Here is an 18,856-nt window from a genome sequence, read left to right as displayed (position 1 = left end):
AGCGGTTGCCCAGGTGGGGGTGGGGAGATCTCCGCACAGAACTGTGTCTAGGTAGCAGGGCCAGTATTCTGCCTATTGTTCTAAGCAACTGCTTTCTTCCTATGTCTATTGTTGGTTACCTTTATTAATTGATTTGTGTGACATTTGACCAAGGTAGAGTTGATGCACTTCAATGAAATCTGATAATTGTGGTACAACGTACAACTGTGTATATTTGCCATTGTAGATTAACAGAGTACAAAGTGAGTTATCGTAATAGTGTATATAATCGTGAAACTTAATTATATAAGGACTCTGTTTTAACTAATACAGTGTGTGGACATTCCTTTGTGGGTGCTTGGGGACTACACTGTACTTAAGAACCAGCCTGCATCACCTCCTGAGAAGCTAGGCCCCGATTGCTCATCCATTGCTACCAACAATAGAGAATATTGGCTGGGGGTCTCTGTGACTCTCCTCTACCATATAGAGAGCATCCTCTACCATATAGAGAGCAGGAGTACAGACACCCCACGCCAGTCTTTACACTAGGGAACTCCTGCACATCAGAGTTGATCCGGATTGTTCACAAGACGATCCTGCTTCAAATTGATCATAATAAAACGAGATGGCCGTTCAGGCAGACAGGATAAAGGATCAGATATTATGGAATCACCTAGGAGCTCACAGCCATCTTGACTGGGCTCTCTAGCAAGCTTGTTATAAAGGAACTATACCTTTGGCAGTGGTACTCTATTTTGTAACGGTACTCTTGATGACTCGTAATATCCATAGAATGTATAATAGGAGGTACTTTATCCCATATGTGACAGCAGTCAACCCAACCGTCATTGAGCAGCATGTATGCAGGTGTTAGTTTGCAGGTATGCAGTAAGCCTGCCTGCCATATGCCATCCCTCTTAAAAATCATGCACATAAAATGAATGTGATCAACTGGTGGATGGTAGGTCAGCGGTTGCTGGAAACAAAAGGCAGAAAAGAAATGCGACAACTGCAACATGTAGGCCCAGGTTAGCTGGAGTACCACTTTTTTAGGAAATCAAATAAAACTGTAGGTGGCCACGGAGCTAGACAGACATTGGAATTCCTCCTGCTTGTAGTTGCTGCAAAAATTAGTGCCATCTGTCAATTTAAAGCTACTCAAATCAACCTTAGAAGCATGAAGGGCCGATCTGACCTGCCTGGTGATTCAAGCTTGCAAACTACAGGCTCCAATAAAAACCTATTAAATACCTATACTGACTAGGCATATAAAATGGTTGTTGTCATTTTATTGAAATGTGTACTATTTTCACCCACAAGCCTTTACTGGCCTTAGGTTATGAAGGATTTATTATTTTCATTCACCCTTTTTCTAGATAAAGATGTTTTTTACATTTTTGGACTGTTTAAATTGTGCATATATATTTACTGTACAGTCAAGCTGGGCTTCTTAAATGATATGATTTGATATTTTATTTCTATCGCGCTCGTAGACAAGTGTTTCAGAGAGAGACAAGGCAAGGGAGGGGAACAGGGGAGAACAAAACATCGATCTTACTAGGCCCAGTGACATTGAGAACGCGCAAGTGCATGGGAGAGGGGGAGGGGAAAAGTGCATGGAATGGGGAGAAGTGGAAAGTGCGAAGCAGAGGAGAAACAGATAAATAATAAATAAATAATGAAGGCAAAAAAAGGTTTTAGTGCAGCCAGCAATTTGCAAGTGCTAGGTTTAAGGCAGCAGACAGGGTAGGTCTGATAAGTGCAGGAATAAAAAGGGGGGTGCTGTATGGGTACAGATACAGACCCCAGTGCAAGGGGTGGCCCAGAGGCAGTGCGGGAGGGTGAGCAGGTACCTGGGCCCGGAGTACAGAGGGTGGCCAGGTGCACAGTGCCAAGAGAGAACAGATCAGCAGGGGAGAAGGGGAGCGAAGGCAGAAGAAAAGAGGAAGGTCTTGAGGTGCTTCCGGAACCGGAGATGGTTCTCCTCAAGTTTTAGAGTGGCAGGGAGGCTGTCCAGAGGGAGGCCCCAGCCGAAGACAGATATCTACCCCCAGCTCGTTTCTTTGAAAAACGACTGACCCAGAGGGTAGAGGAGCGAAGAGCTCGAGAGGGGAGATATTTGTGGAGGGATAGCTGAAGGTATTTTGGACCCATGCCCCAGAAAGCCTTGTGGACAATGCAGAGGGTTTTGAATTTAATCCTTGCATCCACTGGGAGCCAATGGAGAGATTTCAGAGCTGGAGAGATACGATCCCGAAATGCGAAGACCAGTTAGAAGTGTTCAAGCTGATCAGGAATGAGAACATTATCCTACTCTTGGTTTACCTCTCATATTTAAGTTTCTTGATCGGGTGTGTTATGAGAAGCTTGGATAGAGCAAAAGGTCTCCATTTCCCTACTTCCACTTCATGAGGTTTTTATGAAACATTTCCCTTTAAAACATGCATTGATTAGGGATGCTGTTTTTACAGAAGCTGACCTATAAGAACATTACTGTCTTCCACAGACTGTTGAAATTGTATTGTCTTCCCTACAGAGTCTGAAGAGGGAACTGAGGTTTTGCAAAGTTTTCAGGTAGTTGCGAACATTGCAAATTTGCATTTCTGACATACAACCCTATGAATGTTATTAGAAGGGTTTCAGGCCTTACTCATCTCTGTTGTCCCCTCCCCTTTATTTGCTGAATTACTCTAAGAATTTTTGATTAAAACTATTTTCCTACCCTTACTGTTGATTTGTAAATGAAAGGATATATACTTTAAAATCCCCAAAATAGGTGATGGCAGAGTATTTAACCAGCTTTTACGGCTGTATATTGTACGTCATCTTGAATTATAAAGTAATTAATAATTGTATTTGCACATTTCTAATCGCACACAAAAGAAAACAAATAATTGAACTGTTTGATTTGACAAAATCAATTGGGATGCAGTTAAATGGAGGCATCCAGAGGAAGGAATACTCACCCAACCGCGAAGCAGAGGATATAAAACGCCAAGTAAAATATCGCAAAGGGTCCAAATGTTATCAGAAACAGTACAACGCCAAGAAATCCCCATCCCCATATGGAAGGACTGGCCTGAAAGAGAGTAAAAGGAAAGTAGAAAGAAGGCATAAAGTACACTGAAACTTTCATTGGAATACATCGTTTCAAGCTTTGTGATGGCAACGGTTCCCAAAAATGGAAGTTGGGCCATTAACAATGATACATTAGCCCGTCTTCAAAATAATGAAGTAAATATATGCATAGCTATACTCTATATTTATGTAAAATAATTCTTCTAAACGAGTAAGGAAATAATAGAACGTGCTACACCAAGCAACCAACATCAGAGATGAGCCGCATAAGCCACCTCACTAGCAGATGTAAAACCAACACAGGTAACTAGATTGCAAACAAGTATTCATCATGCAATTAATTGCAAGCGTCTTTACCTTATCTGAACTAAAAAAGAGAAAAGCATTTTCACCCTGCTCATGGCAAACAGTCGATGCAGCAGGGGGACAACCATGATCAAATTCTGAGAGACACTATCAGTGAGTATGGCCCCTCCACCGTCACCTGACAAATGCTGTTCCAGTAGGCCCCACTGAAAATAGCACCTCAGAAAGTTACACTGAGGTTACAGGCCTCTCGCACCAATGTACTAAGAAAAGTAAGATGAGTGCCTAAAATGTTCATATCGCTGGCAGCTCGTTCTCTGAAAGAAAACGTGTGTGCCTCCCATAACCGTTGCCTCTTCCTTCACTTAGGCTAATGGGTGACATGCCCAGTCTGCCTTTTCCCTTCTGACAATCCCCCAATCCTTGTAGCATATGTATAGGAGGGAGAACGTGCGCAAGCAAAGCAAAGTGAGAAAGTAAAGAGCCATCGGCAGTGGCGAGTGGTAGGATTATCTTGTTAGGTCTTTTTGTGCCTTAGAAGAAGCGTTTGTTATACCTAGTGATGCATTTTTCATACCTTGCGGTGTCATGTTATGCCTTGTTATATGTGGCTTCTTGTTTGTGCCCATCACCATTCTTTCTACCGTATATACCATTCTGCTCCCACATTTCCCACTGCAATTCTGCTCTTGGATGTCCCCCTCCCCTGGCTCCCATATGTGCCACAGTGTGTTTGCCCCTGTGTCCCCCAATGCAATTCTGCTCCTTGGTGTTCCTATGGTGATTATGCACTGGAACGATTTTCCTCCAATGTTGACTTGGTACCCAATGCAACCTGCTCCTGTATGTGTTGCCCAGTCCTTCTCCAATGAAATTGTGGACCATTGTTGCACACCGTCTGCTGCTAGGAAAACCAGCCCACCACAGGGTGCCTTACAACTGTAGTAGACATATTAACTATGCTACTTTCACACATCAATTACATAACCCTCCCAATAGACGTCAAATGACAAAACAATACACCTCTGCAACCAACATAGAGAGGAACACAAGGCCCTCTTCTGGACTCAAATGTGTCTATGCTAGTGACACAAGAGGACCGAAAGAGCAACCCACACCAAGAGCTCATGGTACGTCCAGTCTGTGCGCATCAACCCAACAGCAAAGCTATCTGCACTCCCCACCCTACCTGAGACAAGGTGATCTGATCCCCCCTGGTTGCTTTCAGATCCATTGCTGACAAATTGCCCAACCTTCCCCTTGTTAGCTTCCCACTCCCTTATTGCTCTGCTTCCCTCACCACGTTCTGCCCCCTAGGAATGTACAGCTTGTGCTTCCCGAAGCTAGGTCCGTGCTCAATAAATGCCATAATGATGATAATAATCTTGCATTTTGGCCAATGTCCCCACAACCTCACCTACAGTCTCCTCCCTTTAAGATCGTCCAGATTGCAAAACCTTCATTTCTAGCATGTTGTAATTTGTCGAATGCATTGCATTTGGGATCATTGGTCAGAAGAGGTTATTCACAGTCCTATTTCTTTAGGAGAAAGCAGTCACAACATCTTGTTAGAAAACAGAGTTATGTACATGAGCTAAGGTGTTAAAAAGGGAGATACATTTTGCTAGTAGATCAGGTCAAGCTGGTGTATCAGGGGTCCTCTCAGGCAGGTAACAAAAGAAAACCAAAGTAGTCAAAAAGGAGCGTACGCCAAGCAAGAAGTAACGCTGTTTATTGTCAGCTGGGAAAGCACAATTCAGACAGCACAATGAAACAAAACAGAATGGAGCCGTCAGGCCTTCTACCGCGGCCAAACCTGTTTTACAGTCAAACATTATTAGCATAAGACAAAAGTTAGCAACACTGTTTAGTCCTCCTGCAAAGCTTATGGGCGTGACTATGTCAGTCCCCTATGGCTGGACATACATTAATCAAACTGACTGGAAAAAGCCCTCTTGATCCCCTCTGCCCAAAACCCCCCTCATGCACGTCACAAACCTTAACACAACCCCCCCCCATGACAAACATTTCATGACAGTTGTGACAGTTGTGCTGACCACCAAAACTTCATGTGTCTGCCAGTGGGCAATTCTCATGAGAACCACAATGCAACCCGAGTTTGGTACTGTGGGATGTATTGACCCACTAGGCACTGCCCTGCGACATCCCAGTGTGCTGGTGGCACCAGAATCAGCAAAATGGCTGAAAAAGCCTTATAGGCGCTAAACTTAAGAAAATTGCGCTCCACCAAGCACAAAAAGATGGCTGCCAAACCTACCATGCATGTTGTCAGTGGTGGAATGGAGACCACACTCTGAAACATGTCATTGGGCTGTCCAACATGTACAAAATGGAGCACAGATGAAAAGCAGTGCTTTCTGAAGGAAATCCGAGATCTGCTTTTAAATCTTTTCTTGGTTGATAAAAAATATAGAATGCTGGTCCCAAACACCCGCAAACATCCAATCTTCTTGTGGGGTGTCCCATGCTATGGAATACAAGGAATTATTGTGCATTTGCAATATCCAGGAAAGTTGAATTGGTCACAAAAACATCCATAGCCAGTTTGCCTGCCTGGGAAAGCTGTCAAAATCTGGGCGCAGTACCAGCAGCGGCCGCCTGTGACGGTTTCAAAAGCCTGTTTTCAAACTATAAAAGTGTACCACTAAGATCTAATGTCTCAAATCTAAGTGACTGGTTATCAAGAGCAAACTAGGTTGTCACTATTTAAACTTCATGATTTAGAGCCTAGAATCAGTGTTCTAGGCGTTTGTTTGAAAATTATAAGTTTATTTTCAAAATTTACTTTTAAAGTAAGCCTGTTTCAGGAAAAACTAGAAAGAAACTTCCCTCACTGGGAAAGACGTCTCCCTTCTGCTCCCACCAAAAAGCCAGGAACTCGCATTCAGGTGTTGATTAAGAGGGGAGGGTCACTGGAGCTGCTCTGGGAACAGACAAAGGACCTTCCTGGGTTGAAAGGATAAGCAGATTGAAGTGTCAACAGTGCTCTCTGCCAGAAGGAAGTAGGCAGGGATTGCGCTTGAGCCGCAAGAAACCTTTGGAGGCGGGGATAGACCGTTTTATTGATTCACAATGGACCAAAAAGCAGATCTCATAAAACTGATAATTTACTGTGGACAATTGTTAAAAATATATAAACCCCGGACCCCTGAATCTAAATTTTGGGGGCACATTTTAAGAGGTGCCAGAACTCTGTGCTATGTTCTGGGACATAACTGAAGAAATTGTGGTTTTATAGCAAATGCATTGATGTCAGAAATATGAAACTTCACACACGTATGCCCCTATGCAATGCGCACATGTGTACCAAGTCAGACCCAAGATCCTACAGAGACAGGGCTTGGATGAATACTTGCTCCAAGTAGGCAAAATATGTGACCTAGATATGCTAGTGCTATCAAGTTTGTAAAATTGTAAATATGTATTAGATGAAAAGTAGATTTCATGTGCAAAAACAAAGGGGAGGTTATTCCTGCCTCATAAACCACCTCATCATGACGACACACTGTTTTCTCCTCCAATCAAGGGAGAGAGCAGACTTTAACCAATGGACTACCTAGAGGGTGCGCCTAGGATAATTCAGCTTACCCACCTCTTTAGTAAATATATAAATAGAGACAACTGAGGGCAGCCAGACATTCACCCACCAACCGATTGCTGGCGGAGCACTTTGCAAGAGAAATCCATATTCCAAACTCCAAAACTTTGAAAGCAGAAAGGCCCATTTCCAAAGCTGAAACATTCTCAGCTTGGCCTTTAAAAATCCAGAAACCAGATTTTACCACAGACCTCCAAGGGGAACCAAAGAACAGCCAGGCTTTGCTGTGCTGCTTTCCTGCTAAGAATTATTGCCAGAATCCAAAGATCCAACCCAGTAGAGCCATGCTGTGACCAGATAGCTGTGAAACAGAACCGGAGCCCGTGAGATCCAGTCCAGGCCCACCGGGCGGTACAGTCCGGTGTGCCCAGCAGACTTCCTGTCCAGAAATCTTGACTGACCAGAATCCCTGTAGTGCGTATCCTTAGTATAGGACTGTCATTAGCATATTTCCTGTCCATAGTCATCACTATCCAAATCAAATCTCTTATATCCAGAACAGTATTGTTTGAAACCCTTTTTGTCTTGCCTGAACTCTCCATCTCATTCCCCATTATCTTCTGTACTAGTAGTGTTAAAATCATTGTTGCGCTGATATATTATCTGAAGAAAGGCGAGCGTCTCGGCAGGCAAAACCATCCAGAGAGATCCTGGGCTGGTGGCTGCGCTGTCGTTTAGTTTGCATATTCATAGTCTACCCCTAGTGTAAAGAAATCTTGTTTGTAATTTTAAAAGCGCATTCTTGTTCTGCAATTTTGCCTCTTTCTGAAAAAACGACCTCCACAAAAACGGCCATAACTTCTTCACCGTGTATGCCAAGAACGGAATTTAAGTGTCCACTTGAAGCTAACATCCTATGCTTTCCAATGCACCCAACACCGCATCCCAACTCCTTGCAGTTTTTCCGCAATCGTGCTTACCGCGCGCAGAAAAGTTTGCCGCAAATGTATCGTTTGGCTCAAATCTACAACGTGCGAAATAGCTGTTCATTGCACCAGACTTCAAAATTAAGTTTTCTACTTGCTTATTACTCTATAATCATTGCTAGTGTTTGCGATACCATATAAAGTGGCTCCCATTAGTATTTGAATAATTTCAGTGAATTAAAACCATTTTCAGTGTTTTACCATTCATTCAAAGCCAACTGTAAACCATTTTTGCCATGTTTGCAATCATTCCCTTTTCTCGCTCTGAGTTTGCTGGGGGAAATTGGAATTGATGCTATTTTGTTGATTTCTGTATTCCTGAAACCTGTTATCTCTCTTTCTATCTCTTTGTATTGCATTTTGGGGGGATTAAAGAGTGTGCAGGGGAAATAGTAATCACATTGCCATTTGATTGAACCCACACAAAAGTATTATTTCTGTGCTGCATTATTTTTCCCATCATTGCTCCTTGTGATTAAATAGATTGTTAGTGTGACATCACCCCATTGGTGATTATTGTAGAACCATTAAAATAGTGTGATATATATTGTGCAAATCAAATATTTTTAACTTTGCAAACCAGCCTGCTTCCTGGTTCAGTGTGACGGGGGGGAATTCAAAGAGAGGGGTGTGATATAAGTGGTACATCGTTCAGAAATAAAAGAACTTATAGACACAAATAAATGATTAAGGGTTTCAGCTGTGCATCACATGCTAGGTGTTGACTTAGGTGAAGTGCCGGGTTGAAATCACTTACAAGATTTGGGGCTCGTGGCCAGGATTTCTAAATTAGACCTACCACTTGCGACAGCTTAATACAGCGTGCTAACTAACGGGGTACATAAACCCTGTTGGGCTACCACACTGTGTTACACTGTGAAAAGCACCCTTCAATAGGAAGGCTGTAAGGAATTGGTCTGTTTTGCAAAAATAAAAAACTCCTATAAGTCAGAAAGGAAATTAATATATCCAGAATGGCGACCTTGGGAGAGATCAATATGGCAAAAGAACACCTGCTCCACAAATTATTTGTCAGGGGTGAATGGACAGAGCAGGATCAGAATGTGTGTGGTTGCAGGGAATTAAAGAACAGGCCATGGCAGCAGGAATATATGACAAGATCAGGGTCCATTACATATGGCATTGAGTGAACTGATATATGGCCCCTAAGGTAAAGGAAGAGCAAAGTAAGATTGCCAAAATAGCGGCATATCTGTATTTCCACATTGGAGCAATACAGGACAAATATGTCGAAAACCTAGATCTGGCAAACAAACGACAATCACTAGAAAAGGCCCAAACTGATCTGCACTCTGCAGAGTAAAGACAACAAAGGAACCATGAATCAGAAAATGAAACCAGGCAGTACCTGATTAAAAGAAGATATGGATATCCTGCAGCAGGAGAAGGAAGAGCAGGATACCAAAGTACTGGCCCTGCAGAAGAAGTGCCAAGAAAGTTTGGACTCTACTACAGAGCCAGAAAAAGCTGGAACAGCAAATACATTTTAATAGAGCAGGCGCAGAGCAGGTAGTCACCCTGCAACACCGCCTAGAGCAAGAAAAAGAAGAGAATAATAAATGAATCCTGAAAGACCTTGACACCCAGGCATAATTTGATGAGGAGCGCCAGAAAGCTGGAGCCCTCCAAAGACAGAGGGACGACCTGGCTGCTCAGAGAAATACTCATTCAAGAAAGGGACACGTTAGGCCAGGAGGTCAGTTATTTAAAAGATAAGATGGAAGAAACTCACCTTGCCCTTCAGGGACTGGGTGAGCTCCAAAAAGATTACACAAAACCGTTAAGAGCACTCCAGGAGGATGGAAGATTCTCTGGCAAAGAGTGACCAGGCCAGTAAGGACAGGACTCAGGAGGTAACCCTCCTACAGCAAAAACTGTCCCAGTACTCTAAAATTACACAGGAAGCACAGAGAGACAATGAGGCTCTCTGTGAGAAAAATGACAGGCTCCATAGACAGGTAGCTATGCAAGAACAACTGATAGAATCTAGCAAGGCCTTGATAGAAGAGCAGAAAGGTCAGGTCAGAGGCCTTCATCTCTTCCAATCCATGGACTCTGCCACCCCCCATGTCCACTGGCACGCATGAGCCAAGGGCCACGGGGATGGCAGACTTCAATCCAATGAGGAATATGGGGCTCATAGATCAGCACCTGCCAGGAATGGATGGGCAGGCATCTCGGTATGGGTTCCCAAGTGCTGTAAAAATTTAGTGGGGAACTCCATGAGAGTAGGCCCACTAAGGGCATCCTGAAAACCTCTGCCCAGCTAGAACAGTGGGGGGGGGGGGGGGGGGGGTGGGGGGGTGGGGGGGTACTCAGCAAATCCTGGGAGCAAGGAGGAATCAGAAGACTCCTATGAGCGCCACAGGACACAAGAAACTAGGCCCCCACATTCTGCCAGCCATTCCCGGGCTCGCAGAATCCGGGAGAGCCTAGAAGACCAGACAGGCACCTGTGGTAGCAGTGCCTCCGAGTCAGAGGAGGAGTGGACCAGGGTGACCGAACCAAAAAAGCCAACAAAGTCAAAAGGGCCTTGCTCAAGGATCCCCTAAAACAAATCAAAGCAATTAGAAGCATCATCACTCCCTATCATAAGAACGCGAAATATTCAGTTCGGGAGCACCTTGAGCTCTTTCAACAAATGATGGAAACTTTCCATTTGAAGGACAGCCAAAGCTGTATTCAATATGTGAAATTGACCTTCTCTCTCGAGTACTTCAGCTTCTTTGCGGGGCTGGAGGACCAGAATCATTCCAGATGGTCCACCTATAGGGCGGCCATCTTGAAACATTTTTCTATGCACAGGAATTCTCAGGAGGCTCGCAAGGCAGCCTATAACTTGCAATGTGGGGAAGATCAGGCCCCACAAGAATTTGTTCAAGAATTAAAGCGTGCCTTAGCGCAGACCACTAGAAGGGTGCGCACTGACAACAAAGTTTGTAAATACTTTCTTCCATGCTCTTCCCCAAGTACATTATGACCCAGCTAGTGAGAGACTTTCACGAGAAAAGATCACTAGACTGGGTCATTGAACAAGCCACGCGCATTTATGAGGTGCAAAAGCCAGTGGAGGAGGTGAAGGTTGCCCCCATTTTAGATTTAGAGATGAAGGGCCTAAAAACCTGCCCGCACAGAATCAAAACAATCCCAAACCTATAAGGTCCAAGGGGGGGGGATCCAACCAAACAGCAGCTAACCCAGGGAACTTCCCTCCTAACTTTACCCAGGAGAGTAGTAATTCCCCAAATACCGGACAGAATTTCTTCCCAAGGTACCTGCAAAATTTTAACCCCCAAAACCATCCATCCTTCTTTCCCCACTTTCCGGAGGCCAGACAACCCAATCCGGGAGAGGGGAGGCCAAGGGTGGAGGGGTACCCAAACTTCCCTAACCCAGGGTATTTTGTGAGAAGGGATAGCTACCCTTCCCGGGATCCACCCAGGGGAGACATGAGGGCCCAGTACCAGCCGCAGCGGGTGTCCCATCTAGAGCGCCAGGTCCAGAACATGGCACAGGATCTGGGTCGCATGCTGAGGGCTCAACAGAACCCTCAGATGAGCATGCCGGCGCAGAATGCCTCAAACCCAGGACCTGGTGCTCCAGAGCAATGACGGGGGAAGAACCCCGGCAACCCACCAGTTCCCAGGGAGGAGGCACAAGGGCAAGGGGGGTGTAAAGCCTTGGAGGAAGCTTCCTTCCCCACTTGTAGAAAGCCCCTGGAAACCCAGGAACCAGAACCAAAATCTCCTGCCCCCGAAAGTCTGCCACCCAAGGTGCAGAGGGGGGGTAGGAGACATAAAGAGCCCAAAAAGACCCATTTTGGGAGGAGGTACAAATCTTCCAGTTTGAAGGAGAGGGATCCTCAGACGATTCTGGGAAAAGGATCTTATCCTTCAGAGATGGGGGAACTCCTCCCAAAGAAAAATGGGTCCCAAAGGATCCAAATCCAGACTGGGTAGATGTGGGGACTGAGTTAGCAGCGCCCATCATCCAACCCCAGAAACACCAGATTGAAACTCCCCTGGTTCAAACCCATCCTGGGGACTGCCTCCAAAAAGTGGAGGGGGGGGGGGAGGAGGGCAGCCCAGAACCAGAACTAGGGGAACCCAAAACTTCCCCCATATCTAGCTGTCATCTTTTTTTTTCAGATTCCCAAGACTCCAAACAGAATTCTGCCCAAATCACCTTCCTGTCAAGTGTCCAAAACCAAGGAACTAACCCACCAGTTGTCCAAATATGTACATCATCTTTGCCCCCTTGAGGATAAGGAAGGAAGATTCTATGCCCCGGTCCAAATACAGAGGCAGTGTACAATTTTGGCACTGGTGGACACTGGATCCCAAGCTACCCTTCTGTCAAAAAGGGCCTTTGACCGACTGAATTCGGGAAGGGGGGGAGAAATACCAAATTCCTCTCACCCCTCTTCCTGGACAACTTCAGAACTTCGACGGGAAGGAAATTCCCATTGAGGGGACTGCGGATTTGGATATTAAAATTGGGCGACACAAGGTGAAGCACCCGGTCATAGTTGTGACTCCAGAGGGCACCCCTTGCTTATTAGGAAATGACATCCTGCGAAGATTGTCACCCCTCAGATTGTGTAAACAAGGTCCTCTGGACCCAGACTAGCCGAACAATAAAATTAAAACATAGTGTCAACCATGTTAGTTTAAACGGCACATGCCACATGGTTGGACAAAAATCTGACCAAGTAGCATTTCACTTCCAGAACAATCAAATCCCAGACGTGACAGTAAGAGCAGTAGGACAGCAAACTGGTGATGGGGGGTCCTCTCTACTTCTGAAAATCAACCTTCCTTCCAGTATAAGGTGGCATTCCACACTGGAAGGAAACACTCTGAAATTCTTTACAAACTCACAATCAGAAAACACCACTCCTATGGTCCAGAAAGATGAGAAATCAGCTCTAAGCCTGGCTGATATTCAGAAAATTGGAGAGCAGTTGTTCATCCCTATTCAGTTAAAGGAGTGTGTGTGTGAGTGAACAACGATAAGCTTCATCAGCGAGGCCATGTAACGCAAACTCCCAAAAGATCCAGCCATTCCCACATTTAAACTGATAGACAAATGGGAAATGGACCTGGAAACACCCCACTCCAAACATCCCCTGCCTAGCAGGTGTATGCTCAAAATCTCCATTGGCAACAAGAGCATAGTCCATAATTGTTGGGTCGTGCAAGATGTCCCGGCCGCATTTTACTTAGGCGGTGACATTCTCAATCGCTTTGCCATTAGTTTGGACCTAATAAACTTCAACGTTTGGTCCCGATTAGTGGGTAATCCCATGGGCTTTGATAAGCATTTAGGTCAGCTTAACTGCTGCCTTATGCCGTTGAAATTCAGATTGGAGAGGAAGGCACCATCCGAGAAAGGACCAGACAATTCTCCCTGGAAGTTAAAGTCAAAAGAGGACTGAAACTGAAAAACCCAGACGCCTATATTCATCTCAATGCTCATTTTCAACAGCAAGGGTTGGGGGTAAACCCAACACCTCTAGTCAACATAGAACGTGACACCATTCCAATAGAGGTGGATAACAGCGACTTAAAGAGTATCACTCTAGCCGCAGGCACCATTATTGGAATGGCGGTTGATGACTGACATTTTTCCATAGATTTAGGCAATGAATGGTTAGGACCAATCCCCAAGGACTGTTTTGACAGTGATAGCGACAATGACAACACCAGACAGGATCTTGACCCGGCATGGGGGGAAATTTCCTAGTGTACACTTCCTGCCCTTATGGTAAGGAATATGTGACTTGTGACTGGAGGGATGAGGTGATTTTCCAGGTCCATGAGGGCTGCCTTCCCCATCTGAAGCCACCAGTCCAAATCAGCACTTTGACCAGGGACTTCTCCACCCAGCTGGAGGAGGCCGGTGAGATAGCAAAACCGGAAGTCTTTCCAGGCTTCAGGCAGATGGTTGAAGAGAGAATCAACCTAGCTGATGCCTGTGAGACTCTGGAGCAAAAGCAAAAATTGAAACAAGTTTTCTTAGATTTTCAAGATCTCTTTGCGGTGGACTTGTATGACTGGTCGTAACCAACATCCACACAACAATTCCCACGGACCCTGGAATGACTCCAGTGTTTGTGAAGCAATATCGCTTGCCTCAATGGAGTCCCTTACTGAAATGATTAAGAACCTGGAGTCCCGTGGGATAATTCGTCCAGTCCACAGCACCTTCAATAATCCGGTGCTGGGTATTTTGAATCCAAACAGCCAGTGGAGATTCTGCGCCAACCTAAGGGAGTTCAACAAACGGGTCATACTTCCCCCATGGGCTCTTCCCTACATTGATCAAGGACTGGCCGAGATCCAGGTGTCAAAGGTATTCACTGCAATAGACCTGACCAATGGGTACTAGACTGTACCTGCCAGTAGGGAGGACCAATACAAGCTGGCCTTTACCTTCGGGGGGGGGGGGGGCAGCAGTACACATGGACCCGGACTCCCTTCGGATACATCAACTCCAGCAATGAATTTAACATTTTCTACACAAGGTGATGCCCGACCTGGGTGAGAGGGGTAACCTGGCCTATGTAGATGATGTTTTAGTCAAAAGCTCAACTGTGGAGGAACACATAGTGGAGATCCGTTATGTTCTGACACAGTTGAGGGCTGCCGAAGCAAAACACTCCTTTCAAAAGGCACAGTGGTGCAGAACCCGTGTCAATTTCTTGGGGCATGAGATTACTCCTCAGGGTCTCTGTCCCCAGGAAAAGAAAGTGGAAGCACTCCAGAAATTAAAAGACCCCGCAACTCTGCGGGAACTAAGGAGCCTCCTTGGACTAACTAATTACAGCAGAAAGTTCATTGAGGATTACGCAGAGATCACAAGACCCCTGATTCATCTTTTGAAGGGGGGGGTCAAGTGGGAGTGGGGTCCAGAACGAGCCGAGGCAGTAAGACAACTCAAAATAAGCCTCTCGCAAGCGCCTTGCCTAGCTTACCCTGTCAAAAACAAGGAGTTCTTCTTGGAGACAGGGTTTTCAAATACATGCTTGACTGCAGTATTATATCAAAAGCATAACAATAAAGTAATCTCCTATGCGAAACTTTATCATCTGTGGAGGAAAAATTAAACGATTGTGAGAAGGCACTCCTAGCAACGGTGTGGGCAGTGAAGAATTACCGCCCCGTTTAACCAGGGGGAACACATCATAGTGGAGACTCCACACCAGCCTCTGCAATATCTCCAAAGTGACATAATCCAGGCCGGAAATGTGAGTAATTCCCAAATAAACTTCCTGGATTCTGTCAATGCAAGGCTTTCCTGTGGAGGTCCGATATGGCCAAAACAAGAAGAGTCTCCTCGCGCAAGGTCTGCCTGACTTGCATGATTGTACCAGAGAAAACTATCTCGAGGACAAAAGTCTTAAAATCAAGGACAACATGGAGGCATACCTTAATTCCCCACACAAAGTCTTTGAAGAAGACCAGTGTGAGGGAATGCTCACTGTCTATCTGGATGGATGGATGCTCTTACCATGTTCACAACAACGGGGAAAAAGAACTTATGGCCGGCGTAGGGAATGCATGGGTGAATGAGGCCCCATAACCCTCCGCTGGGTACAAGATTGGTCCCCGAAATAGTCAAGTGGTAGAGTTGATGGCTGTGCATCAAGCCATTCTCACTGCTGTCCAACACCAACTCCACGAACTAGTCATAATCACTTATTCAGATTATGTACAAAACGGGTTCGTGGAGCACCGGGTTAACTGGAAAACCAGAGGCATGCTATGTGCTAATAACAAACCACGGAAACATGGGAAATTAATTCAAAATATTGATGATCCGGTCACCTCAAATGGGAGGACCATCTACTGGAAAAAGATCAAGGGTCATTCTAAAGTAGAGGGACCAGACAAAACTGGAAATTACCTAGCTCATCGGCTGACCAAAACCGGAGCCATCCAAGGGGATCTACTTGAAATCGAGTCCCTGTTGGGGAAATCCAGGTCACTGCTATCGCTAGGTCCCATACAAATGTTCACAATGAACTCTCAACTGCACAATGGAGTAAGGAGACCCCAGATGCTGATTTGATTATGGCTCAAAAAGGGGATCCAATAATTGGTAAGTTTTATCAACACATTGAGGACCCGGATAACTTTCCCCTGATGGATACCGATTACATAGGGAAAGAGGACCTCAGAGTGTTGATGAAATGTCCAAAAATGTTCCGAATCCAAGACGTTTCGTTGGTGAGGAGGTCCCTAGCGGGCCATGATCAGTGAGTGGTCCCTACCTCATTCCGAAGCCTGATGCTAAGTCACACCCATGATGTGGCCACAGCCAGTCATAGGGGGTTTCATACAACACTTGAAATCTTAAGAGAGGTTGCATACTGGCCACACATGAGGCAGGACCTCGGCCAATACTTGAAGGGGTGTCTGGTGTGTGCACAATTTCAGCCAACATCCCTCACACACCGTGCGCCTCTCCAAAAGAGGGGGATGACACTGCCTTGGTCAGATTTACAAGTCGATTTTATTGGGCCCGTGATTCACTTCTCTGGAGGGAACAAGTACATGTTGACCATGGCACGCTTGTTCACTAAATGGGTGGAATGGCCCCCGGCCCCAAATTGCAAGGCAGAAACAGCAGCTGCATGTTCTCGCATTTTGGACTACCCCAAAGGATCGAGTCAGACCGAAGAAGCCACTTCACTAGAGAAGTGATGACAAAGATGTGGGAGATACTTAGGGTCATAAGGAAACTACACATTGTCTACCGGCCAGCCTCTAGTGGTGCAGTGGAGGGATACAATAAGACAATTGTGAGCATATTAAAAAAGTTTGTGGCAGATTCTGGGCCAAGTTGGGACATCCGACTACCTCTTGTCCTGATGGCCATCAGATCTACCCCTTCATCTGCAACAAAAATGACACCGTTTGAGCTGATGACTGGACGAAGAATGGTGCTTCCCCAGCATCTGCTCTACAGAACCCAAGAGCAGACTTCGATAAATGCCTCCACAACTCACGAGTATGTTGAAAATCTGAGAAAACACCTTCAACATGCTTTTGCCTATGCTCAGCGAAATCTAGAAAGATATGCAGACAGTATGAAGACCCACTATGACTTAAAAATGACTAGAAAAGAATATCAAGTAGGAGACCGGCTCTACTTAAACAATTTCCAAAGGAACCAGGCCAAACAGCGCAAATCTTTGCCTAGCTGGATGGGTCCTTTTGAAATTGTAGACAAAATCTCACCAGTCGCCTACAAAATCTGTATCCCCAAAGGCAGTTTGGCAGAGGGGGAAGATAAGTGGGTCCACATCAACCAACTGAAGTGTTGCCATCCTAGGCACACTCTGCAGCAACTAGAGGATTTGTCTGGAACCCCATAGGGGGACATCCCAACTCCCTAGAATGTCATAATTAGTAATCAATTGTAAATAGAGAAGATTGTCCTTATATGTCAAAAGGTATGCGTCTGCCCCACTACATGAATAGTGGTTGGGGAAATGTCTACCAATATGCTCTGTTTGGTCATCCTAGGACTGAAACCGTGGATACTAAAACCAAGGAGGACTACTCGGGGACCGGAAGGTGTGATGCTGGAAATGCATCGGAGGGACAGGGCCTCCGTATCCTTGTCCTTTACTGCTTTTTATCGTGTTTTCCGTGCAGGAGTTCATCTGGGACTCCTGGCGGCGCAGCTCTCTCTTTTGGTTTGGTGAACAGACCCATGGGATACCCTTATGGCACCCATGGGTAGGGGTACAACCCTGTGCCCCTAGTGTATGTTTTTGGGCACCTGTGTATGACACACAGAGCAGGGTACGGGCTGGTGGCAGCTCTGTGCTGAAATGACTGGTGCCCTGAGCATCCTCCATTTTGGGATGCCCAAGCCCCATCATTGGAATCGGTAGATTCCGGATGGAGACAAAATGGCCCCCATGGCCTCTTGCCTTCCATCGCCTGTTACCCTGATCTTCCTGAAGTCCCGGGAAGCCCTGCCTCTGTCCCTTCCCCCTGACTGGCTGTTTGGGGTGGGGGAGGACCTGGGTGAATGGAGTGTGTGACGAATACGCATTCTATGTTGTGGGTGTCTAGTATCTGGTGTTTGACACAATGACTGAGACAGCCCTGCCCAAAACCAGTATGAATGCAGTATGGAGTATTGAATGGCTCGGTACTTGTCCCAATACACATAACTTGTTGCGAGTGTCTGAAGAGAAGTGAATGGCCTGAATGCACTGTGTGCCTGATTGGCTGCCTGCCTGCATGAATGCCCTTAGTCGTGATTGGATGCTTGAGTGTGACCCAGCAGAATGGGAGATCAACAGTATAACTGGGGAACTCTCACTGCTAGGAATCGTGTTCAGAAGCTGAAGTCCACTACGACGAGTAACTGGAGTAACTGAAGCTTGACCTTAAAGCCCGGCTGGACGAGAAGAATGGCTGTTGCTCTCCTTCACAATCTGAAAGCTGTTGTGCCTCCAAGAACTGACCCAGAGAGGACCTGTTAAGGCGCCCTCTTCCCGAGCTACGAGGGACCATCGTGCACCAGCTAATCTTTGCCAAAGCTCCCTGGTAGACAGACCTTCGACAGGCTGCCGACCCGATATGGGGACTGTGCGGAACTCCAAGTAGAAGCGCCCGGACTGTGGTCCGCCACCGTCGGCGACCGGAGCCGCCGTGCTCCCGTTTGCCTAAGAACTTCGGAATCCAAGGACGCTCTCATCCGCATCGTCGCCGCTGTATCCTGCTGGAAAAGGCCTGAACGTCGACGCGTCGAGGAGCATCCACCGGTGGGTTTTTCGCCACCCAAAGACCACAGAGACGCTGATGAAAACGCCCTTGCTGGGCCACAGTTCTTCAAACTCTTTGCAGTCCAGAACTATCGACACTGATGTGCCCCGCACACGCCTCTTCCTTGCAGGACG

At 46.0% G+C, this 18,856-nt stretch overlaps 1 protein-coding gene across 6 annotated transcripts in view; it reads right to left on the bottom strand.

The window, feature by feature from the left end:
- SNX13 (sorting nexin 13) overlaps positions 1-18,856 on the bottom strand; it is a 2,094,218-nt gene that overhangs the window by 2,008,818 nt on the left and 66,544 nt on the right. For all 6 annotated transcript variants that reach the window (XM_069648499.1, XM_069648500.1, XM_069648503.1 and 3 more), the window contains one exon: positions 2,949-3,061. In XM_069648499.1, the coding sequence (XP_069504600.1) occupies positions 2,949-3,061 (113 nt within the window). The remainder of the gene's footprint in view (positions 1-2,948; positions 3,062-18,856) is intronic.

The sequence above is a fragment of the Ambystoma mexicanum genome, chromosome 2q (genome assembly GCF_040938575.1).
Source record: "Ambystoma mexicanum isolate Mex_15411 chromosome 2q, UKY_AmexF1_1, whole genome shotgun sequence".
Classification (NCBI taxonomy): Eukaryota; Metazoa; Chordata; class Amphibia; order Caudata; family Ambystomatidae; genus Ambystoma; species Ambystoma mexicanum.
The sequence above is the reverse complement of the archived record's forward strand: the minus strand, read 5'-3'. Positions and strand labels throughout refer to the sequence as shown.